The sequence below is a fragment of the Rhipicephalus sanguineus genome, chromosome 8 (assembly GCF_013339695.2).
Source record: "Rhipicephalus sanguineus isolate Rsan-2018 chromosome 8, BIME_Rsan_1.4, whole genome shotgun sequence".
NCBI lineage: Eukaryota > Metazoa > Arthropoda > Arachnida > Ixodida > Ixodidae > Rhipicephalus > Rhipicephalus sanguineus.
The window spans coordinates 5,460,895-5,483,544 of record NC_051183.1 but is presented as its reverse complement, the minus strand read 5'-3'; the positions used below and the strand labels follow the sequence as shown (position 1 = coordinate 5,483,544).

Genomic DNA, 22,650 nt, shown 5'->3' with positions numbered 1-22,650 from the left:
TTCCCCCACCGAGCATTTACTGATCATTTTGGTACCCGGCAAGTCAATGTCTTATAGCGCGCGACGCTTTACGTCGCATGCGGTAATTCAAAACTCGCGCCACGCGCTCCCGAGGAGCCGCCTGCCAACACACGCGAGGGTGCGCGTCTGCCTGCCTCCCCTTTCCACCGAAACTCGTGGACTCACCCGCGCACGTCACCCGGCCTCCCCTCTCCCGCGGAACTCGTGGACCCGCCCGCTCTCCTGCTGCGCGCGTGGACCACGTGGACGACGACGCGGCGACCGCTGCACCGCGGGCCTTGTAGTTGCTTGTCGTTCACTGCGTGCATGAGAACAGCGTCTTTCTTGGTTCCCGCCGCTAGACAGGAGATGGACGACGGCAACGGCAAACGAAAGCGCAAAACGATTACAATCGAGCAGAAGGCGGCTATGTTGAAAGCCGTTGAGTCCGGCGTCAAGAAGAAAAAAGTGGCCCAAGATTTCGGCGTAGCGTTGAGCAACAAAGAAGCAGTCACCGGTGCTGTTGCACGATCGCCAACTGCTTCCGGCATGCCTCGTTTGGCGTCAAAAGCGGCGGTGACAGCGAAGATATCAGTGCTGCCGCCAATGAGGGTGCTGCGGGTGACCAAGACTTGGCGTCGTGGGACGCTCTCGTTGATGCCGGAGTTGTGCCCAACTGCGACACCTTCTGCACGTATGTCAGTGCCGATGCTGACGCGGTGACAACCGAAGAGCTCACAGAGGCTGAAATTGTGCGCGCGGTGACAGGGGTGGTGAATGACGACAGTGACGAATGTGTCGACGACAGCCCGGAGTTTGTGAACCCGATGTTCGGCGCTCACGATGACGGTGAGGACGGACTCGACATAGCGGCAGCGGCCGAAAAAGGCATCATCCGTCTGAGGAAGACACGGCAGAAGTCTATTAAGGACTTTTTTTCTGCTAAGTGAGCCGCCAGCTGGTGCGCCGAGTTTGGCGTGAATAAATTAGCAGTTCTTTGCTCTTCTTTCTTTTTTTCTTATTTTACTAGTTTTTCTCCGTGCAACGGCCGTTTTTCGTTTGCGTGGCGGGCTGCTGTGAGATTCGGTAGTGAGTACATCCTCTCTTGCGTGCTAATTGTCGGTAGAAATGGATATTGGCTATAACGAACTAATGGTTATAACGAAGTAATTACGACTCCCCCTTCAACTTCGTTATAACGAGGTTTTACTGTACATAAACGCTTCTAGTTTGCAACAACAATGCGACAGAGGCGCGTGAAGTACTCTCTACTTGCTAAAATCGCCTTACTCCACGCTTGAAAACACACTAATCCATACCTGTCGCCGGCACAGCGCTGCCACCGTGGACCCTTTAGGCGGGGCGCGAAGGCGAAAATGTCATGTCGCCAACTGGCCTACCGCAGGGCGCGGCGGCTGGATCAAGACCTTTCGCTACTTTTGAAACATAGAGGGACTTTACGCTGCGCTCAGCACTTGCGCCATCTATCGTTGAGCCATAAAAGCTCGTGGCGGCAGTATAAAATACCACCATGCAGCGGCGCGCAGTTCGAATTATCAATAGAGGAGCCGATGCGCGCGTGAACTAACGAGTTGGTTAACCCATAGACGCCTATATATCGTGGCCGGACCATGGCCATCAGTTCGAATTAATCGAAAGTTCGAATTAATGAGGTGCAAATTAATGAGCTTTCACTGTACCGCGGTATCTTTAGAGGGGATCATACCTTTGTAGGTGTTGTTCTCTAATTGCAAAACTTCCGTTGAAGCCATAGCAGTGGCAGATCCAGAGGAAGGGGAAGCGGTAGCGGCGATCCCCCCCCCATAGCCAGCCTCAGCCCCCTCAGTGCCTGTCGTCCACCGCCTTTGTCAGGCTGCCTCTTGAGCTTGCCCGCTTTGTCAGGTTGCTTTGCCTACCACTGCCCAAAAGGGGTAAAGAGAATCATGTCCCTGCTCACTACCTCTCTCCTCATTGCTCTACCATTTCCTGCTTCCCTATGCACATTTCCAATGAAGGCTTTTTAGGCGCCACCATATTCCCCTCTGGACTGTTGTAAATATGCGTGACCCATCAAAATGCACTGCTGAGGCAGTGGCTTCAGCCTTTGTACTCCCGCCCGCCCTGCCCGATCGGATGGTGGAACAACCCCCCCCCCTTCCCAAATTAGGCACCTGGATCCGCCCCTGAGCCATAGATAGGTCACTTCTCTTACTGCAGTGGCTACGTTTCCTGAAGCAGTGAGCTGCTACCCTATATTCATATAAAATTCCTATTTGTTTCTATCGGATTCACTGTTTCGCTGTCACGGTGAAACTGTGACTACTTTTTTCTAACGTGCGACGGTTTTCGTTGTTGCGAGTTTGTGGAGAGCAAATGGTTCGGCTGGGCAACATGATAGCAAAGGCGTCGCACTGCTCTGGGCAACACGCGAGGATGTGACCAGCTGCAGCACCATTATAAGCGCAATTCCACAGTGCGTTAAACCTGCATTTTGTTTCGTCTTTACACATGACACTCTGGCAAAGCATCTAACTGTGATTGCTGCACCTCAGGCTCAACAAAATTGATTTTTTGCACGCGAAAAAAAAAGCTTTTTCGTGTTGCTGTATTATTCGAGCATCCTTGTGGCATTTTCAGTTCAAAATTAATCCTTCGGTAACTATGCCTTGCATGAAACTTCGAATTTCAGTTTAACGAAGTTACAATATAACGAAGTAAATTGCCGCTTTTTCCAACTTCGCTATGTTGCGGTTTAACTGTTCTCTGTACTGTCCAAATGGGATTAAGTCATTTTTATTTTTGAACGTGCTTGCTAGAGAGTGACATCGTCAAGCGACGTGGTGTTTACCCATATTGACATAAAAACAAAGTTCTGTTTCACACAGGGAATTTTAGAAAAAACGCCCAGGGAAAACCTGGAAAACTCAGGGAATTTAGAAATGTCAACTCGGTAGACACCCTGGCATGCCATAATTGACATGCATGTCATGATTTTCATTTTACCACCTGTCATTTATGTTCGTGATAGTCAGTTCACGCAATACCAAATTTGATACATGTCAAACTAGCGAAACCCGTGCAAGTGCAGCATGAGCATGGCCGGTATGTTATGCCGAACATGACATGCATGTCGTGATTTTTATGTTACCGCATGTCATTTATGTTTGTCAACAGAAATGTTTTGTTATACCAGTTTTGGTAAATACACATTATTTAAACAGCCGTGAGCGTGCCGAGACTATGTCATGTAAATTATGCTGTACATGACATGCGTGTCATGATTTACACGTTAAGAGCTGTCACTTATGTTTGCCATACACTCTTGTCTTGCCATACCAATTTTTATGTATATCAAGTTAATGAAACAGCCGCAAGAGCACCAAGACCGCGGCATGTAAATCATGACGTTCATGACATGGATGTCATGACTTCCATCTTATGACGTGCAGTTTATGCTCATCATGTAGTCGTGTTATGCCATACCGATTTTGGTATACTTCCCATTAACGAAACGGCCAGGAGAGCATTAACTCGTAGGCGGCTATACACTCAAAGTTGCAGAAGTTCGCTAAGAAATGCTTCGCATTTAAAAACACAGCACCTGATAAAACTGTAGAGATAGAAGCGTAGCACATGACACCTTCTACAGCATAGACCGCTCATAACGTAAGTCATCGGAGTCATGAATATCCGCACTATAAGTGGTACCGCACTATAACCAAAACAACCTTCTTCAAAGGCTGCACTTGTGCAAAACGTGTTGAGCATGTAGCCTCGCGTGTCCGATAATCGACACATGCGATTCGGGGCGCTTACAACCACTTAAATTTCCTAATGTTCAAAAATTAACCTCCAAAGACCTGTATTGCCAACGAAATGAACACGGGGGGAAAAAGCTAACAAAACAAAGCGACATCGCGGAAATTCGCCGACTATGTTTCAGGCCACCTCGAGGTATGCACATTACACAGAAACTATGTTGAATCGCTACCGAAATTTCGCGTGCTGAATGGTACCGATCGTTCAATTTCACGAGCGTGCACCCGATGTCCATGACATTGCAGTCGTATCGGGAACCACCATTCGAGAGTTGCATGTGCCAACCATGCCCTCGTTTTCATGATCGATATGATTCCCTTCCTTTCAAGTGCAGCCATCGCAAGGAGTTTCGTTGATTTTGCACGAAACCGCAACTTTTATCGCCCGCGACCGCTACCAAAAAGCAACCAGCGCTGATTAGGCCTAGTCTGCAGTTCAGCATGTTGTCGTGGGAAGTTTGTCCAAGACAACATGAAGATCGGACTTTGAAGGGATCGCACTCAAGCACTAACCCAAGAACAGCATGCGTGATACGAAGTTTGTGTTCACGGCCGGGAGATCAACAGCGACAAAAGCCCGCCAAGCTCGTAAGTCCGCGCACTAGCAGAAAAAGTGAAAGCTCGCGTCATGAAGCCGTAAAACTTTTCAAGTTGCGGACGAGGTAGCAAAAGCGATATCTGTAGCAAGCGTGATAACGACGACGCTTTTCCCGACAGAAAACTTAAAGCGCACTTGATGAGGACGTGATCGCATGTTCCATGTGGAGCTTGCGGCCGGCAAGCAGCCAGAGCCCTGCCGGCGCCGGTGCAAAGGCTTCTCCGTCACCTAGGCAACCACCATCCTTCCCCACTCAGCGAGCCCGCGCAGCACTGCCGCGGTCTTTTTTCTTTTTCCTCCCTCCGCCCCTCGTTCGTTCACTGCGCGTGCCCTCACCCTTCGTAACGACCTTGTCGCTCCCTCCCTAGCAGTGTACCTCCTTTGAGAACTGCACTCGCTACCGCGTTTGTCAGAAATATTTTCCCACAACCGCATTATAAACGGTATTTCATCTTGGGGGACTGCACAATAAGCGGTATATGTATACAGGGGGTTCTGTGGGAGGGTAAACGGGAGTCAAAAAAGACTGCATTGTAACCGGACCTGCTCTATATGCGGTTACATTATAAGTGGTATGCACTGTAATTACATTTCTTTAAAAATGTCTCTTGAGCCAACTGATTGAAGCCTACCAACTGCAAAAACATGGACATGATCACTGTGTAAGTATGCGTTCCTTATCGTTATCAGAAAAAGGAGGTGTTTTTTTTTTGTTTTTTTTACAAAAGAGGCAAGTCTGATGTTGACGCTGCGTACAGCATCTCAACGAGATAGCTGAGTGCGTTATTGAAGAACAAGGCCCACATTAGGGCCAAGTTGAACTAAGGGATTCCAGCACCCCGATGATTGCGCACGGCTGTGTATGAAGGCAGTATATACATCGATACCATATATTCTCTCGTAACACGCCCCTGCATATACTGCATCCTCAACTACAAACAGCGGCAAAACAGAAAGTATGCTGTGAAGCCAACTTGTGCACCGCATTTTGCAACAAAACTGCAGTAAATTATTTAAGAGCTTTATCTCACATTATCCAATATGTCAAACTAATTGCCCCCCCCCCCTCCCACACACACACACACACACACACACACTTGGGTTCAACATATGCAGGTTTCACGGTAGTGCTCCTTTTTCACCAACTTCATTATGTTAAGGGCTGTAGTTTCACATTTGAGGGGCTGCTTTTGATCACAGCAAAAGGTTTGAAAAATCAGACGGTAAAGGGTTTCACACCTGACATTTCAAATGTCCTTATGCATTAGCTCTACAGGGTTTTTTTTTTTAGGAGAGCCACAAAGAAATTCATATTATCAGGTGTGCCTGAAAAGTTGGTCAAGTGTAGTGTGTTGCCGATGGCACTGCACTACATCACTTTGTTCTGCAACTGGCCCTTGATGTGTAAACAGTAGTGGCCATAGCACATGTTAACCTTGGAATGATTGTGGGTGGTGCTACTGTGTAAAGAATCCTTTTCCTGTGTTGTGATTAGAACTGGCACTTGCTGTGCATTTTATAGCATGTGGATGAAGGGAGCATTTTCCCTCTGAACTTGCTGGTGGCCAATAATTTTTGCGTTCATGCAGGAAGCCGGCTGCCAATGCCTCCTGTGCCCCACCCCTTGCTAGGGCGTGGCAGAGGGGTTATGATGGGTCCATCCATGTTACTTAGTAAGTACACTGCAGGATCATCATTATAGTGCCACGCCCACTTCTTGTCCTATTTTGATGTTTTTTGGGTTTGACCTGCAAGGGCGGTTATCAACGCTCGACGCTGCCCGCGAAGCAGTGTTCGAGAGACTTCTCGATTGTAGTAGATCGTTTTGTCAAGATTTCGCGCCGCACGCGAATGTTCCAGCTTTATCGAGAGATAACGCCGCCACCAGCGATATCGCTGGAAAGTTCCATAGCACCTGTATAAAAACCGACGCACTTGACCGCTTGTCAGTTGATCGACGGACGACGCCCTGTTCGCCGCTATCATTGTACAGCGTGTATTGCTGTAGTTCTAGTTCTCATTTTCCCGGCCACAAGTTCGGCCAAATAAACAGTTTCATTCTGCAAACGCCGACTGCTTTCTTCGTCGACGTCACGACCACGTGACATCTGGTGGAGGTGCTGCTCGTGCATGTTCCGGACGCCCCCGACAAGCCTTGAACCCAGCCCACGTCGCGAAGAAGACACCGACACCATCAGCGGCAGTCGAGCCAGCCGCAGACTGGAAGGACTACCCCCACAATACGGACCCCTACCGGACAAGACCAGGATCACAACGAAGACGACAACAGCCACAATGACAACCGCTGTGGCGCCTACAACGGTCGTCATGCATCAACCGAGGGAGCCGCCGACATTCCGCGGATCACCATGCGAGGATCCAGAAAGCTGGCTGGAGGCATACGACCGGGTCTCCACGTTCAACAACTGGGACTGCGACGAGAAGCTACGCCATGTCTACTTCGCCCTTGAAGATGGCGCAAGGACCTGGTTCGAGAATCGAGAGTCCACGCTAACATCATGGGACCTCTTCCGCACCGGATTTCTCAACACCTTCACGAGCGTCATCCGGAAAGAAAGGGCTGAAACCCTTCTCGAGACCCGTGTACAGCTCCCCAATGAGAACGTCGGACTGTACACCGAAGAAATGACTCGCCTATTTCGCCATGCCGATCCAGCCATGTCCGAAGAAAAGAAAGTTCGCTTCCTGATGCGGGGAGTGAAGGAAGAACTCTTCGCCGGACTTGTGCGCAACCCGCCGAAGACGGTCTCGGAATTCCTTTCCGAGGCCACCACAATCGAAAAGGCACTAGAAATCCGCGCTAGGCAGTACAACCGCCGCATTCCTACGACGACCTACGGGGAGGTTCAGGCGCTGCAGTCTGATGACCTGCGTGACACCATCAGAGCGATTGTGCGGGAAGAGCTGCGCAAACTGTTACCTTCGCCGCAGCATCAAGTGCATTCAATCGCCGACGTTGTCCGCGAGGAAGTCCGGCAATCGCTTGGAATTCCCGAAGCACCGCAGGCTCAGCCAGAAGCAATGAGCTATGCTGCTGCAGCCCGACGCAACGCCCCACCCCCTCGCCCACGTCAAGACGCCGCGTCGCCGCAGCAGTCCCGCCGCCAGGCACCGCCGCCACCACCACCGACGCCATACCGCCCACCGACAGGACAACGCTGCGCCCCCCGAAAGACCGACGTTTGGCGTGCCCCTGACAACCGACCGCTCTGCTATCACTGCGGGGAAGCCGGCCACACATACCGCCGATGCCAGTATCGACAGATGGGGCTACGCGGATTCGCCGTCAACGCGCCGCGCCCGCAGCCAGGCGAACGGCCTCGCGACATCGACGACTACCTCACCGGAACACAGTGGGAAGAACGACGACCTTCCCGCTCACCGTCGCCCGGCCGCTACATGTCACCGCACCGCCGGCAGTACACTGGCCCAAACCGGGGCCGGTCGCCTAGCCCGTATCCGGGAAACTAAGGGCAGCAACCGATGGAGGTGCGGTTGCTGTACGACGAACTGCCGAAGATCCTCCGCGGCCGCCGACGACGACAACGCGACGAGACCTTCAGAACACGACGCAAACCGGACGGAGCCCTCACAACGAAACTTCGCGGCCCGAAGAAAACCTGACGACGCAACGTCGAAACAGCGGGACAAATCGACGAAGCCGTGATCCGACGCCACGACCTAACCGCAACGCAAGACGACGAACAAGCGACCTCGATGTTCTTATCGACGGCCACAGCGTCACAGCTCTCGTCGACACCGGAGCCGACTATTCCGTCGTCAGTGGGCCATTCGCCACTAAGCTGAAGAAAGTAAAGACCGCTTGGAGTGGACCAGAAATCCGGACAGCTGGAGGCCACCTGATAACGCCGATTGGTGTCTGCACGGCGAGAGTCACCATCAATAACCGCACTTATCCTGCGAGCTTTGTAATCCTACAAGGCTGCTCCAGGGATGTGATACTCGGAATGGACTTCCTAAGTGACCACGGCGCCGTTATCGACCTGAGGTCTGAGTCGATAACACTAACCTCAGACAAAGCGCTCCCGCCCCACGCGACGCCAGGGAACCATGCACTGAATGTGATAGAAGAGCAGGTGACCGTTCCGCCACGCTCCAGCGTCATTATTTCCGTTGGCACCGAAAAACCTGCGAACCTTGAATGCGTAATCGACGGCGATCAGCAACTACTCCTGAATCGTCAAATTTGCGTCGCAAGAGGTATCGCCGAGCTGCATGACGGTAAAGCAAAGGTACTGCTGACAAACTTCAGCCACGAATATAGGCACCTCAACATGGGTACGACGGTTGCCTACATCGACGAATGTGTAGCCGCCAGCGATGCTTTCGCCCTCTTCGATGCTGTCGAACCTGCTTCGACGAATAGAGGTCCCGAACGGGATTTTGACGTCAACCCGAGCCTTCCGAAGGTCAAGCAAGATAAGCTCAAAACCCTGCTCCTGCAATACAAGGACTGTTTCTCGTCATCATCGCGGGTCCGACAAACGCCCCTTGCTAAGCACCGCATTATAACAGAAGAAAATGCTCGACCACACCGTCAGAGTCCCTACCGGGTTTCGACGCGGGAACGGGAGGCCGTGAAGAAACAGGTCGACGAAATGCTATGCGACGACATCATCCAGCCGTCGAAGAGTCCGTGGGCATCCCCCGTGGTGCTAGTGAAGAAGAAGGATGGGACTCTTCGTTTTTGCGTCGATTATCGTCGCCTGAACAAAGTCACAAAGAAGGACGTGTATCCCCTTCCCCGGATAGACGACACCCTGGATCGATTACACAACGCAAAGTACTTTTCGTCGATGGACCTCAAGACCGGTTACTGGCAAATAGAAGTCGACGAGAGAGACCGAGAAAAGACTGCCTTTATAACGCCAGACGGCCTGTTTGAGTTCAAGGTCATGCCTTTTGGTCTTTGCTCGGCACCTGCGACTTTTCAACGGGTTATGGATACAGTACTGGCCGGCTTGAAGTGGCAGACGTGCCTCGTGTACTTGGACGACGTCGTAGTGTTTTCCTCAAACTTCGACGAACACCTTCGGCGCCTTGAAGCTGTACTTCAAGCAATCAAGACCTCCGGACTCACTTTGAAGCCTGAAAAGTGCCGCTTCGCGTACGAGGAGCTCTTGTTCTTGGGTCATGTGATCAGCAAGGATGGTGTTCGCCCGGACCCGCGGAAACAGCTGCCATCGCTGACTTCCCGACGCCCACCGACAAGAAGGCCGTACGCCGTTTTCCCTCGGCTTGTGCGCCTATTACAGACGTTTCGTCAAGGAATTTTCACGGATCGCCGAGCCACTGACGCAACTCACGAAGGCCGACGTCGAATTCAGGTGGGAAACATCGCAAGTTCAGGCATTTCAAGAATTGAAACGACGCCTGCAGACGCCTCCGATACTTGCGCATTTCGACGAGCACGCCGATACGGAAATCCACACCGACGCAAGCAGCGTAGGACTCGGCGCCGTCCTTGTGCAGAAGACCGACGGATTGGAAAGGGTCATCAGTTATGCTAGCCGGTCGCTATCAAAGGCAGAAATCAACTATTCCACCACAGAAAAGGAGTGTCTGGCCATCATCTGGGCTACATCGAAGTTTCGCCCCTACATCTACGGCCGGCCCTTCAAAGTTGTGAGCGACCACCACGCCTTGTGTTGGCTAGCCAACTTGAAGGACCCTTCAGGTCGCCTCGCACGGTGGAGCCTAAGACTCCAAGAATTCGACATTACCGTCGTTTACAAGTCCGGAAGAAAACACTCCGACGCCGACTGCTTGTCTCGTGCCCCCGTCGACGCACCGCCGCAGGACGACCACGATGATGACTGCTTCTTGGGAACCATAAGTGCCGACGACTTCGCTGAACGACAGCAAGCCGACCCGGAACTCCGGGGCCTTGTGGAATACCTCAAGGGCAGGACCGCCGTTGTTCCAAAAGTATTCAGGAGGGGATTGGCGTCATTTCTCTTGAAAAACGACGTCCTCGTAAAGAAGAACTTCTCTCCGGCCCGGGCTGACTACCTCATCGTTGTACCTTCGGCACTGCGACCAGAGGTTCTGCAGGCCCTGCACGACGACCCGACGGCTGGCCACCTCGGCTTTTCCCGCACGCTCGCGAGGATACAGGAAAAATACTACTGGCCACGCCTTCCTGCCGACGTCGCCCACTACGTTAAGACTTGCCGAGATTGCCAGCGACGGAAGACACCACCGACTAGGCCAGCGGGACTTCTGCAACCAATCGAACCACCTCACCGGCCGTTCCAGCAAATCGGGATGGACCTACTGGGGCCGTTCCCGACGTCGACTTCCGGCAACAAGTGGATCGTCGTAGCAACTGACTACCTCACCCGCTACGCCGAGACAAAGGCCTTGCCCAAAGGCAGTGCCGCCGAGGTAGCCAAGTTCTTCGTGGAGAACATCATCTTGCGTCATGGCGCCCCAGAGGTCCTCATCACAGACAGAGGTACCGCCTTTACTGCGGACCTAACTCAGGCGATCTTAAAATACAGCGAGACGAGCCACCGCCGCACCACCGCCTACCACCCGCAGACCAATGGCCTCACCGAGCGTCTAAATAAGACCATCGCCGACATGCTGGCCATGTACGTCGACGTTGAGCACAAGACGTGGGACGCCGTCCTTCCGTACGTGACCTTCGCTTACAACACGGCCGTCCAAGAAACGACGCAGATGACGCCGTACAAGTTGGTCTACGGAAGGAGCCCGGCGACGACACTGGACGCCATGCTACCGAATGTCACCGACGAAGAAAACCTCGACGCCGCCGCTTACTTACAACGTGCCGAGGAAGCTCGACAGCTCGCCCGCCTGCGCATCAAGACCCAGCAGCACACCGATAGCCGTCGCTACAATCTGCGACGACGCTTCGTGGAATACCAGCCCGGCGACCGCGTCTGGGTCTGGACGCCGATACGCCGACGTGGCCTTAGCGAAAAACTCCTTCGGCGATACTTCGGACCCTACAAGGTTCTTCGACGTCTCGGCGCTCTTGACTACGAGGTCATCCCGGACGGCTTTACGAACTCCCAGCGACGCCGCGCACGACCTGAAGTCGTCCATGTCGTGCGTCTTAAGCCGTTTTTTGCACGTTAGCGAATCTGGGGACGCTACTTTTACCTTTGTTATTGTAATTTATTTATGTATGCACTTGTGTTTTTTTCTCTTCTTTGTTCTTTCACAAGCATCGGGACGATGCTTTTTCAGAGGGGGGCAATGCCACGCCCACTTCTTGTCCTATTTTGATGTTTTTTGGGTTTGACCTGCAAGGGCGGTTATCAACGCTCGACGCTGCCCGCGAAGCAGTGTTCGAGAGACTTCTCGATTGTAGTAGATCGTTTTGTCAAGATTTCGCGCCGCACGCGAATGTTCCAGCTTTATCGAGAGATAACGCCGCCACCAGCGATATCGCTGGAAAGTTCCATAGCACCTGTATAAAAACCGACGCACTTGACCGCTTGTCAGTTGATCGACGGACGACGCCCTGTTCGCCGCTATCATTGTACAGCGTGTATTGCTGTAGTTCTAGTTCTCATTTTCCCGGCCACAAGTTCGGCCAAATAAACAGTTTCATTCTGCAAACGCCGACTGCTTTCTTCGTCGACGTCACGACCACGTGACAATAGTAATACAGCCACTCAGTGAAATGCATATAGCACAAACTGCATTTGAGGTCCATACAAGTCCTTGAGACTCCAGGAAAACCTTGAATTTATCCAGCAATCCAGTCTGTATTGGCTCTGTGACCAGCTTTCCGTGGTAGGTCAAAACACTGCACCAGCGCAAGTGAACATGTGCCTGCTTTGTGGTGCTTGCGGAAACTGGAACCAGTAATTGCACAAAATTTAGTAGTGTTTATAAATTAAAAAATCATGGTTATTACTGCTCAGGCAACAAAATTTGAAGTCTAACTTTCTGGGGGTTGAATATTTTTACCAATTGTGGCCTCCCAGGGTTAGTTGTTCTTACTGCCTGTTTAAAATCTTGAATGACCTATTTCTAAACAAAATAAAAATCTTGCCAATTTTTCTATAGTGAATGTAAAGTGACACAGAGTATCTTCCATATTTATAGATGCGCTGCCTATTCGTGAGTAACAACTGTGAAAAAGAACCTTATATTATTAATGAGAAACGTCTGTTCTTTGGAATAAATGCAGTAAACTCTTATTAGAATGAAATCGCTTTAATTAATATTTCCTCTTGTCCCAACTCAAGCATATGCATTATAAGCTGCATTACTCGAGCCATACTAATAGCTCGCTCCGCTTAGAGCGAACTAGCGAGGTGCGGCCCCAATGTCAGCAGCCGTGCTGGACAGGAGTGACCCTTTCCATCTGTCGCTATCACTGGGGCCATTCGTTTTTCCTAGGCTTGTGCGAATATTCGAGCACTTCGAATATTCGAACGAATAATACAGTATTCGAATTCGCTTCGATTCGAATTTAAATTATTGAAAATTTCGAAGTATTCGAAATGAACGAATAGGTGTATATTAGTCCGCTTATAACCCCCCTGTAAAGGTGGTTTCACTGCAGTGCAGGGTTGTTATACCGTGAATACACCTTTCCAGGAAAAATCCGCACGGTCCGCTTGTAACTTTTGGTAAAGGTTGTTTCACTGCAGTGAAGGGGTGCTATACCGTGAATACACCTTTCCAGAGAAAATCCGCACTGCCGCGAAACCCCACTTTAAGGTTAAATGAACACATTACCCTCACATCGATTCACCATTTTTAAAGTTTAAAAACTTGTTATACCAGCTTATATGCTCCAAGTATAGTAAATTTTAAAACGTAACATATTTTTCAGGTTGTCATTTGCATTCTACCGAAAGCCAAATCCTGCTACTATTCAAAGTTGCTTCCACTTCCTTTGAACCAAAAAGAATGACATTTGCACATGCCTTGTTACAATTAAAAAAAAAAAAACGTTGTGCAGGTTGGTTGGGTCATGACAGATATGCTCATTTTTCTTTATAATATGTGATATATACTATTCGAATTCAATTCGAAATTATTCGACCAAAATCACTATTCGCTTCAAATTCGCTTCGAACCTAAAATTTACTATTCGCACAAGCCTAGATTTTCCACTTCTGGCTACCCGCAGGCTGCCAGAGCCAGCCAGAGTGCATTCGTTTTTCTCGGATTGCTCCACCCACCCCGCGGGGCACTTCCGGTTCGGCGTTCATTTTTCTCGGGCTGGACAGTCCTGGCTCCTGGCAGGAAGCCTGTACGTCGCCAGAAGCTTCCAGGAAAATTTTGTAGTGGAAGCTCTCTGGAAGATTTCGGGCTAGCAGACGGCAAAAAGATGATGCGCACTGCCCACCATCTTTGTGAGAACTCGGCGGATTGCAATGCAGGTGCTTGGGGACTACACCTGCAGTTGTCATTACGCTCGGTGTTACCTGCTAAAGCCTGTTCTGCGAGATGGTGCGATTACGAGTGGCAGCAAACATCTAAAGCTGATATTTATTGGTTTTCTTATTTTATTTATCCCGTGAAGCTTCCTTCTGTAAGCAACACTATGAACTGTTGCCTGCTGACTGCGTCGTACACATGTCTCACAAGTTATGTACACATTCATACGCACACGTGGAGGCCCCTTTTGAGTTTATTTTTCTGTGGTGTGGGAATTGAGTGCACCCTCCCCTTTTAGCGCCTCGTTCCCCAGCAAGTGCATGTGTTGGCCCCGCGCGGCTCGAGCGCCGGGAACTGCCGTTAATCGGTGACATGGCTACAATGGCTACGCCACCAGGCCTTTTTGCCTGGTGCTAGCCATGCATCGGTGTTCCCCGCATGGCGCCACATGTCCGGACATGTCCGAGCAATGCTTGCCGCACAACACGCTAGCCTACGTCACTGCACTTCGCCGGTCCTCATTGGCCGCCAGTGACAACCCCCTCTCCCATGAGCTGACTTCTGTCTGGTGCTGGCTCGCCGCGTCAGATGCTCTCAGGCCTGCACGAGAGGTTGACACACTGCTCTGCAGGTGGCTTTTTGTCCATGCGCTCGACTGCTGCCCTTTATGTGATGGTTGTAGTGCCGCTGGCAAGGGTACTCGACCGGTCTTGCGGAGTTTCCCTTTTACGGCCTGCAAGCGCATGACTGTCGCACTGTGCCGTATCTTGGGTTAATAAGCCCGTGTTTGTTGACAATCTGCCTGGAGTGCCTTTTCTGCGCCGTGTCAGAAAGTCGACGAACCCTGCCGTAGCGTCTTTGTTCGCTGCGACAGTGGAGAGCATCGCGTTCCTTTGCGGTCACCTTGTAGGGTAAGCGTCTTGCAAACCTACCTCCACAGTAGTAGTATTCGTTTATGGTGTGGTGTCTTGTTTTGTGTGCAGTTAGCAAAGACGATTGGGATCGAACTAGCTATTTCGCTCTGCCGTATGTTTGCGTGTGTGAACCCCTTCAGTACTTATCTATTCCAACCAGGTCTTCGATGTTTATAGAATGCACTGATTGAATAATACTGATCGCGACACTGTTTTGTGGGTGATGCTCATTGGTTGCGAACGGCGTGTGAGCGTACTTCACTCTATGGGCCAGTATATGTGGTACGGTATTGTGCTACGACGTGTTGACGTGACAAAACGGAGATGAATTCAGAAATGTATACATCCTTTCGCTGTTTATTTCATTGTCGGCTTTGTCTTTTTTCACCTCTTAGTAGTTATACCACACAGTGTATGTGTATATTACCTACTAGCTTAATCAAAAGCTGTGCTACATCAGATTTTTGGAAGTGTCATCTAGGACGGGAAGAGAGGCCCATGCATCATCAGCCGAAACAAGTCGAAGACACGTGACACAGAAGTTTAGATATAACATGCACTCGTGTGGTGAAATAGTGAAGAAGACGAGGACAGCAGCGAGGAATGCGCCACGTTGCGGACAAAAATGGGGCGCGTGGTGGTGGCGGCGAAGAAAAAAAAAAGGAAGAAGAAGCAGAGAGCTGGCGGGAGTGGCCACGGAGGCACAGCGTTCGAGAGGCCACGTTCGCGAGGGCTACCCGGGACAACCGCTGGGCAGCCTCCTGACGGGTCGCGCTCCTGCGGGCGCTGGGGACCAAGGTGTCCGTGTCCTGCCCGGTACCTGGCCGGTTCCTGCCTGCTTCTTTCCTGCGCTTGCTGGTTCCGGTCTGCCTGCCTGAACGCGTGGTCCACCACCACTCACCCTGCTGCTCACCTAGCCGCGCCGCTACGTCTCGTCTATCTGCTGAGACGGTCGACCGTCGGCCTGCTGTGCTGCAGACGTTTACCCGGGACGTGAGCAGGATGTCAACGAATGTGAGCGCATCACTCTAGGACATTCCACGCGTATTGACATTTTCGTTTGAAGTGTATTTGGGGATATCTCTTATGCGTGTATTGTCTTCAAAAGTTGCTTCTGCTTGATAATATATGTTGCTTGTATACCAGCCTTATCGTGCACGGCTCCTTCTTTCATTGCACCGTACATGAACCAAAGTGACGGTCCGCACCTCACTCTTTACAACTCGTAATGCTGATACCGCCGCATGTCTCAAGTCAAGACAAAATGCAAACTGATCAACGTGTGTGCGACGTAGTACGCGATAGCTGCGAGCAGGCATATTCTTGAGCTCTTTTGGGGACGCGACTGTTACATGTACTGCGTAGTTGTGAGCTTGTTAAAGGGACACTAAAGGCAAATAACAATTTATGTCAGAGTGAAAGCCCAATGTATGACAACTTCTAAAACGGCAATATTATCAACAGCAGTGCCCTACTTACCGAGAAATTAAGCTAAATTTATCACATGATGAGCGCCACGAGTGGGACATTTTCGAAGTGATCCCGATGACGTAGGGAAGTCGGCCTACAATAAATCACTAGTAATCAAACTAGCAGCAGTAAAAAAAGAACATTCCGAGCATCAAAAGACGTAATAAAATGCTGTTTGTTCGTTTCCGCTTCATTCATGGAAAACAAAACCTCCGTGGCGTTGCCATGGGGAATGGCGCGCGTGGTTCAAAGGTTCCGTTTTCGCCGAACTGTGCCTCGCCCGTCTCAGTGATAGTTTCGGGATCGCGTACTGCCGTGCGTGTTTTGCGCGCTCGTGAAAGTCGCTCTGACAGAAAGTTCGACAAAATGCCGCATGCGTGTGATATTGCCGGATGCCCGAATGGTGCACAACGCCAGTGCTGCAGCAAGGAAACCGGTGTGTCTTTTCACTGGGTTCCGCGGAATGAACCCTTACGCTCGAAGTGGCTTAGTGTCATGCCATTGCGCCAGTGTGCTAAACAGTCAAAACCTCTGCGTGTGTGCTCGCTGCACTTTCGTACTGAGGATTACGAGACCAACCGCAACTTGGTGACGGCTTTGAATGTGCCCATCCGAGCAAGTCTTTGCCGCAGCGCCGTTGTTGCTACTGTGGTTCCCGCTACTTCCGCTCGGCTGCTACTAGTGTCGGCGGCCGCGCAGTAAAAGCGGGCAACGTTGGGCACGGCAGCAGTGACGTATGAGAGTCGTATTTTCAGGCGGGAGATTTGAAGCGCGCTAACGCGATGCGGACCACTAAAAACGTGATTTTATTTCAAAATAAGCACTTCCTTGGCACAAAAGCAGCGGTACGAGGTTTCTGGACCGCTATTTCAACAATCAACGTCGACTTAATATTTGCCTTTAGTGTCCCTTTAAGGGGGGGGACGCAGGGATCATTTGTAACTTTTTAGTTTCTTGGTCTAGATTCATGAAATTTGGCACAAGCTCTGCAAATCATTTTAAAAAAGCAAATTTAAATTTTCATAAAGATATCTTTACTAGTTTTCATTTTATAAAAATTCACTAGTTCCTTGCTTGTGGAAAGCCTGGCACAGTGATGAAAAATGCTAAGAGGCTGGAACTACTACTTTGTATCCTTCCTCACATACTGTTTGTACTTAAAGACACCTTTAGATTAATTTTATACTGGACATTACATGCAAATGCCTTTGCCTCAGCTAATCATGCCATGCAGTAATTATGAAATAACAAAAGAATTAAAGCCTAAACAAAAATTCCAAGAGTGTGTTGAAGTATAGGACAGTCTATGGATTACAATAAAACAAACGGCATAAAAATCGGTCTAGCCATAGTTGTGCTATGCTTTCCACTAGTGAAGTGGCAGGCACAACACACTCTTTTGAGAAAATGTACAAACACAGTTTTGGTTGCAGTTCACCCTGTGCTAAAGTGTGCCAGGACAGTAATAATTTGTGCCCTTGCCAGAAGGCAATCTTTTGGGCCTCTACTTCTTAATTTGGCCTGATTTAGGAAGTTTATTACCCTCTATCACTTACCGCAGACACTTTTGTGCAGCCCCCTTGAACGCAAGTGCACGAGGCTGCATGTAAACATTTGGGCATGTTGGACTGTATCTCTACTTTTGTGGCCAGGGAACTTGTCGTCAGGCAGCCGAAATGGTGGTGTATTAGTTTGATGAAGCTTTGCGATTACCCTTGTCAACTACCAAGGGCTAAAAATTCATTTTCTTGTACGATAAACTACGCCGCAGAGCTGACTCCTTCTCGGCAGTCCAAAGCTGACAGCGACATCGCACCAAACTATACTGCAGACGCGTTTTCTCACATTATTAGCTTTTCTAAGTGAAACGAGAATGCTCTTCCGCTAATGGGGACATTAGACGCCAGTTTTTTTTAAATGGGACCAGGAACGCACACGCACGAAGCTCGGGTCTCAGCGAAGCGGCGCGAGAGCAAGCCTCGGCAGATCGTCTCCGAAGTAAAGCAGGTAAAGCGGCACTCGCGCGTCATCTAATAAGTAGTAAGCGTTTTGATGATAAAGTGCTATGGTTTGCATCGCTGTCACTTTACTACCGTCCCAGCAAGGGATCACCCGACATGCCGACAACCCACTTGGTACGCCCCAATCTAATCACTGGCTCGCCCCTGCAGGAATACCGTGCGATACTGTCCCCCGTTTTCCTCCGTATACGAAACTAAAGAGGCTTACACTTTGCCTCCTGTACACGCGTCACCTTTCAAACAGCGGCGATTCACGTGCTTACAGCCATGGAGGAATCAAGCAGCGAGCATTCCGTTCGTAAACACAGCGGCCGTCGCCCTGGCAACAACCAATTGAAAAGCGCCTCTCAACGGTGTCGCACACTCCGCCAATAGAAGTGCCGCGTACATTCCAAGGTTCGTGAGAATGCCCTCCTATTTTTTGTTGTTCACGCTTTTTCTATGCAGTGATCGTAAGCAAGAAGGGTGGGAACAGAAAGGCGGAACTTTTGAGCTTTGAAACGACGCCAAGATGGCGGCGCTCGGTGGCAGGAAAGACGAGATACGACGCCGTGAATTACGCCGTTTTAGCGCGGTTTTGGTCTTCTTTTTCACCGACCTCACTTACATTTTTTTTTTTTTTTTTTTGCGCTTAGAGTGCGTTTTCAGCATAGTCGTTTAGATACTGCATACTGACTACAGAGGCTCAAACGAGTGTTTTCCGAAAATTGATTTTTTGAGCTATTTTCGTGATTTGATCCCCGTGTCCCCCCTCCTGTATGCAGAGACGGCTCTGAGCAAGTGTGAAGCTCAGCAAATGCTGATAAAATATTTTATTTTGATATTAAAGTCAGTTTTTCCATGGCGCACCTACTGACATCGACACTAGCTTGACGTCAGGCTACAGTACAACTTCAGGTGACTCCACGCAGCAATATGGCTGGCTAGTTGTGATGACGTCGACTACCAAAACTTCCAAGATAACCGCTCGTGTGTCATCAAAAGTTCCAAAATGGCCGCTTGTGCGTCACCAACGGCACAGTCGCTTGTGCATCACCAACGTCACCAACAGCACAGTGCGGAGTGGCCGTGGAAACGTCACTATATATTGTGCGAGCACGTGATGAGAAGCTCATACCGTGTTGTGACATCAGGGTATGGTGGCTAGAAGGAGAGGTGTCAGCATCGTCTCGGCCGCGCCGTGAAAGGAGGCGTGCTGGTATTTCATGCCGCCGCGGGGCGGCGCGCACGTCAGTACTGAGATCTGTCGAGAACACCCGCCGACCGCCGGAGCCGCACGTTTCCTCGCTTGCACGTGTTCTCGCAACGTCTGCGGCAGGGGCGTAGCCAGGGGGGGGGTAAACCCCCCCCCCCCCCCCCCCCCCGAAATTTTTCACTTTTGCATGTGTATATATACACGCACACATAAAACGCACACACGAACATACATAGAGTATGGTTGAACCCCCCCGAAAAAAATTTCTGGCTACGCCCCTGGTCTGCGGTGTGCCAATTTGAACTTGTTCGGTATCGGTACGTACCGATGTGACCATGCCACAGTGACGACAATAGTGTGTAAACAGCAAAGACACTGCTTTGCACCTGGATGAATTGTAAGAGTGCGTCAAAACAAATGTCTTGCTTGTACAAATAGACCTTGGTTTTCAATGCGCAAGTCATAAAAGTTAGCGGTGTGCGAATATTCGAGTTTCGAATTCCAATCGAATAATACCTAATCGGATAATTCGATTCGACTTTCGAATAGCTCGTATTCAAAGCCTCCAATAATTCGACAGGACGAATATCTAAAACGCGACAAAGGTGCAACTTGGCTAGGGTGGAGTGGATAAAACTAACGCTAACATCGGTACAGTAGGCCTTTCGTTAAAACTTTCACTGATATCCTGGTACAAAAGCGAGCGCATGTTTATTTCAAAGGCGATCATGTAATTTGCACACGTAAAAAAACAGAAACATGAGAAAACTGTCACGCTCTTCATAACTTCGCCTCTGAAACGAAGGCATGCACTTTCCTTGCGTAGTTCGGTCGCGTATGCCGCAGGCGACGTATTGCATTCCGACTTAGGCCCGCGATACTCTCGGTGATTGGATTCATATATGAAAATTTGTTCCCGCTGTGCACTCGTCACTGCCGCACCGCACCACTCGTTCAAGAACTCCCAGCGCTTCGGCGCGTAGTTGAAACACTGCTGTAAACGAGCGCCCGAAGATTGTTGGGCCCCGAGTATGCATCGAGATAAAGCAGTATTGCGCGACCACAGATGGAGCACAATTGAAGCCGTATTCCGCGACCGTAGGGGAAAAAACTAGCTACCGTACCCCCTTTTTTTAGCCGTTGAGAGGGCCCCTGCTAACTGGAGTGACAGTTCTTCTATCAACATGCCTGCGCACCCAGAAAGGCAGAATAAAAATACTCTTCCGAACAAGCACGTAATAAAGCTGCCACCAACCCGTAGCGTCCCTGATTTTTCCTTTGTCTTGCAGTAACTGGCAGTACTATTTTCATGTAAATATACGTACTATTCGATATTTTTTGCCACTATTCGATTCGAATTCGATTCGAGATGAAATTTCACTATTCGCACACCCCTACTAAAATAACGCATTCAAGTATGGTTACTGATACCTTTACCTGCATTGAGACATCACGGAGAACACCGTGGCATCAAAGTGAAAACTGCACGGACGTTGTTTTGGTGTCAAGCTTACGGCAAGTCATTCATTTGATTCCCTGTCTTCCAGCGCTTCAGGGTGCGAGTGGCAAACGCAGCTGATATACAAGGAAGTAAATTGAAAACATTAGTTTTCAGTGCCAATACATGCTTTGCAGCGAGCCGCCAGAAATGTACCAGCTAGCCTTTGTTATAATCCGCATGGTAGCGTGAAATAGTTGCAACGAAAAGCCAGAAAAGCGGCTGCTACGCGCGCGCGGGCAATTCGGAGCCGACAACAGCGCCGCCGCATCTGGATGAGTTCTCGCTACCTCCGGCGCGCCGATGCTGACACCTCTCCTTCTAGCCACCATAATCAGGGTACAGTAGGAACCGAACTAGCTTTTAAAAACATACTGTAATTTCTTTTTCAGGGCGCACTCGCGCTTAGCGTTACCTTTTCTAGGCTCTTGAGGGCTTGACCTTTCATTTGACGCAAAAGAAAAACAACTGAAAATATTCGTGTCACTACCCCTTTAAGCTGTTAGCGGTGCAGAAGCTCACTTTGCATCGTCCTCGAGGCGCCGGCTGGCTGTCTTGTTCACGAACGGGGTGAGTCGCACGTGATGTTGCGAACTTATGTGATCGTATCCCAAATGTGTATGCTCAAGAATATCACTTCGGCGAACCTAGCCACATATTTCCGAGTAGGCAGTTCAGAAAAATCCAACGCTTACACGGCGTGAACTTTCGTTTGCTGCCACGGCGGTAGCATTTCTTTACATTTACGCTGGCTGTCCCAGCATTCGATTTTGCAATCTTCGGGCACCTTCGGGTTGTCTCAGGATTCCGACACACAGGACCACAACATTGTTTCCTGTCACGACTGGAACTAGCTTGCTGGCCTCTGGCAAGCTCTGACTGCTAGCAAACTGCCAGAAGTCCGAAAATCGAAGGTCTCCACTTGTGCATGCATAGGAAGAAAATTGGAGATGGGAGAAGCCTGAATCCCTCGATGACAGCGGTCCATTTTCCTCCTAGCTGCACCCACATTCAGGGCCGAGCAGTGCAGAGCAGGCGAGTGCGGTAAAAAATAGTGCACAAGGAAGTGGGCTAATTAACTACTCTGCGTAGCATACATCGTGTGTGTTCAATCACACTACTGGAAGTCTGCGGCATTGACTGAGGTATGCACTAGTTTCTTTGTGCTGGTGGCCGGTGATCACATGGTTCATGTTTCAGTCATGGTTCATTGGGTTCAGTCACTTCAGTGCTCACTGTACACTTCTCTGGATCCGTTCTGGACTGATGCAGACTGCATGGTCTGACAAAAATTTGGAGGCACAAAGGAACAAGGACAAGAAATGACAGGACTGGTGCCAATGTCATTTCTTGTCCTTGTTCCTTTGTGCCTCCAAATTTTTGTCAGATCATGCACCAACTAGCCCAAGATCGCGTTTTAGGCAAACTGCATGGACATACGTTTTTGGAGTGCTTTGTTATGCGTGCCCCAAATGTGCTCTTGTGGCCTGCTTTGTGCATTGCTGACTGCTTTGTGCATTGCTGACTGCTTTGTGCATGCCAGCTTTTCTTGTGTATGTCTGACGATGATGACCAGACTTGCAGCAATCTCTCTGAGGCAGTGCATAGCAAAGGGCGACTTGAACTCATTCACTTGGGCTGATGGTGCCACTCCTGTTGTCGCCCCAGCTACAGATGTGGGAATAGTTGACATTGTTCTTTGTGCACCTCAGGAAGAGGCAA

The 22,650-nt window shown here is 50.0% G+C and overlaps 1 protein-coding gene across 2 annotated transcripts in view; it reads left to right on the top strand.

Annotated features, from left to right (window-relative positions):
• The window catches only part of LOC119401254 (protein PAT1 homolog 1), a gene marked incomplete in the record, with an annotated part of 241,115 nt that overhangs the window by 130,201 nt on the left and 88,264 nt on the right, over window positions 1-22,650 (top strand). For both annotated transcript variants that reach the window (XM_037667938.2, XM_049418729.1), the window contains 1 exon segment: window positions 6,006-6,089. In XM_037667938.2, coding sequence (XP_037523866.1) covers window positions 6,006-6,089 — 84 coding nt within the window.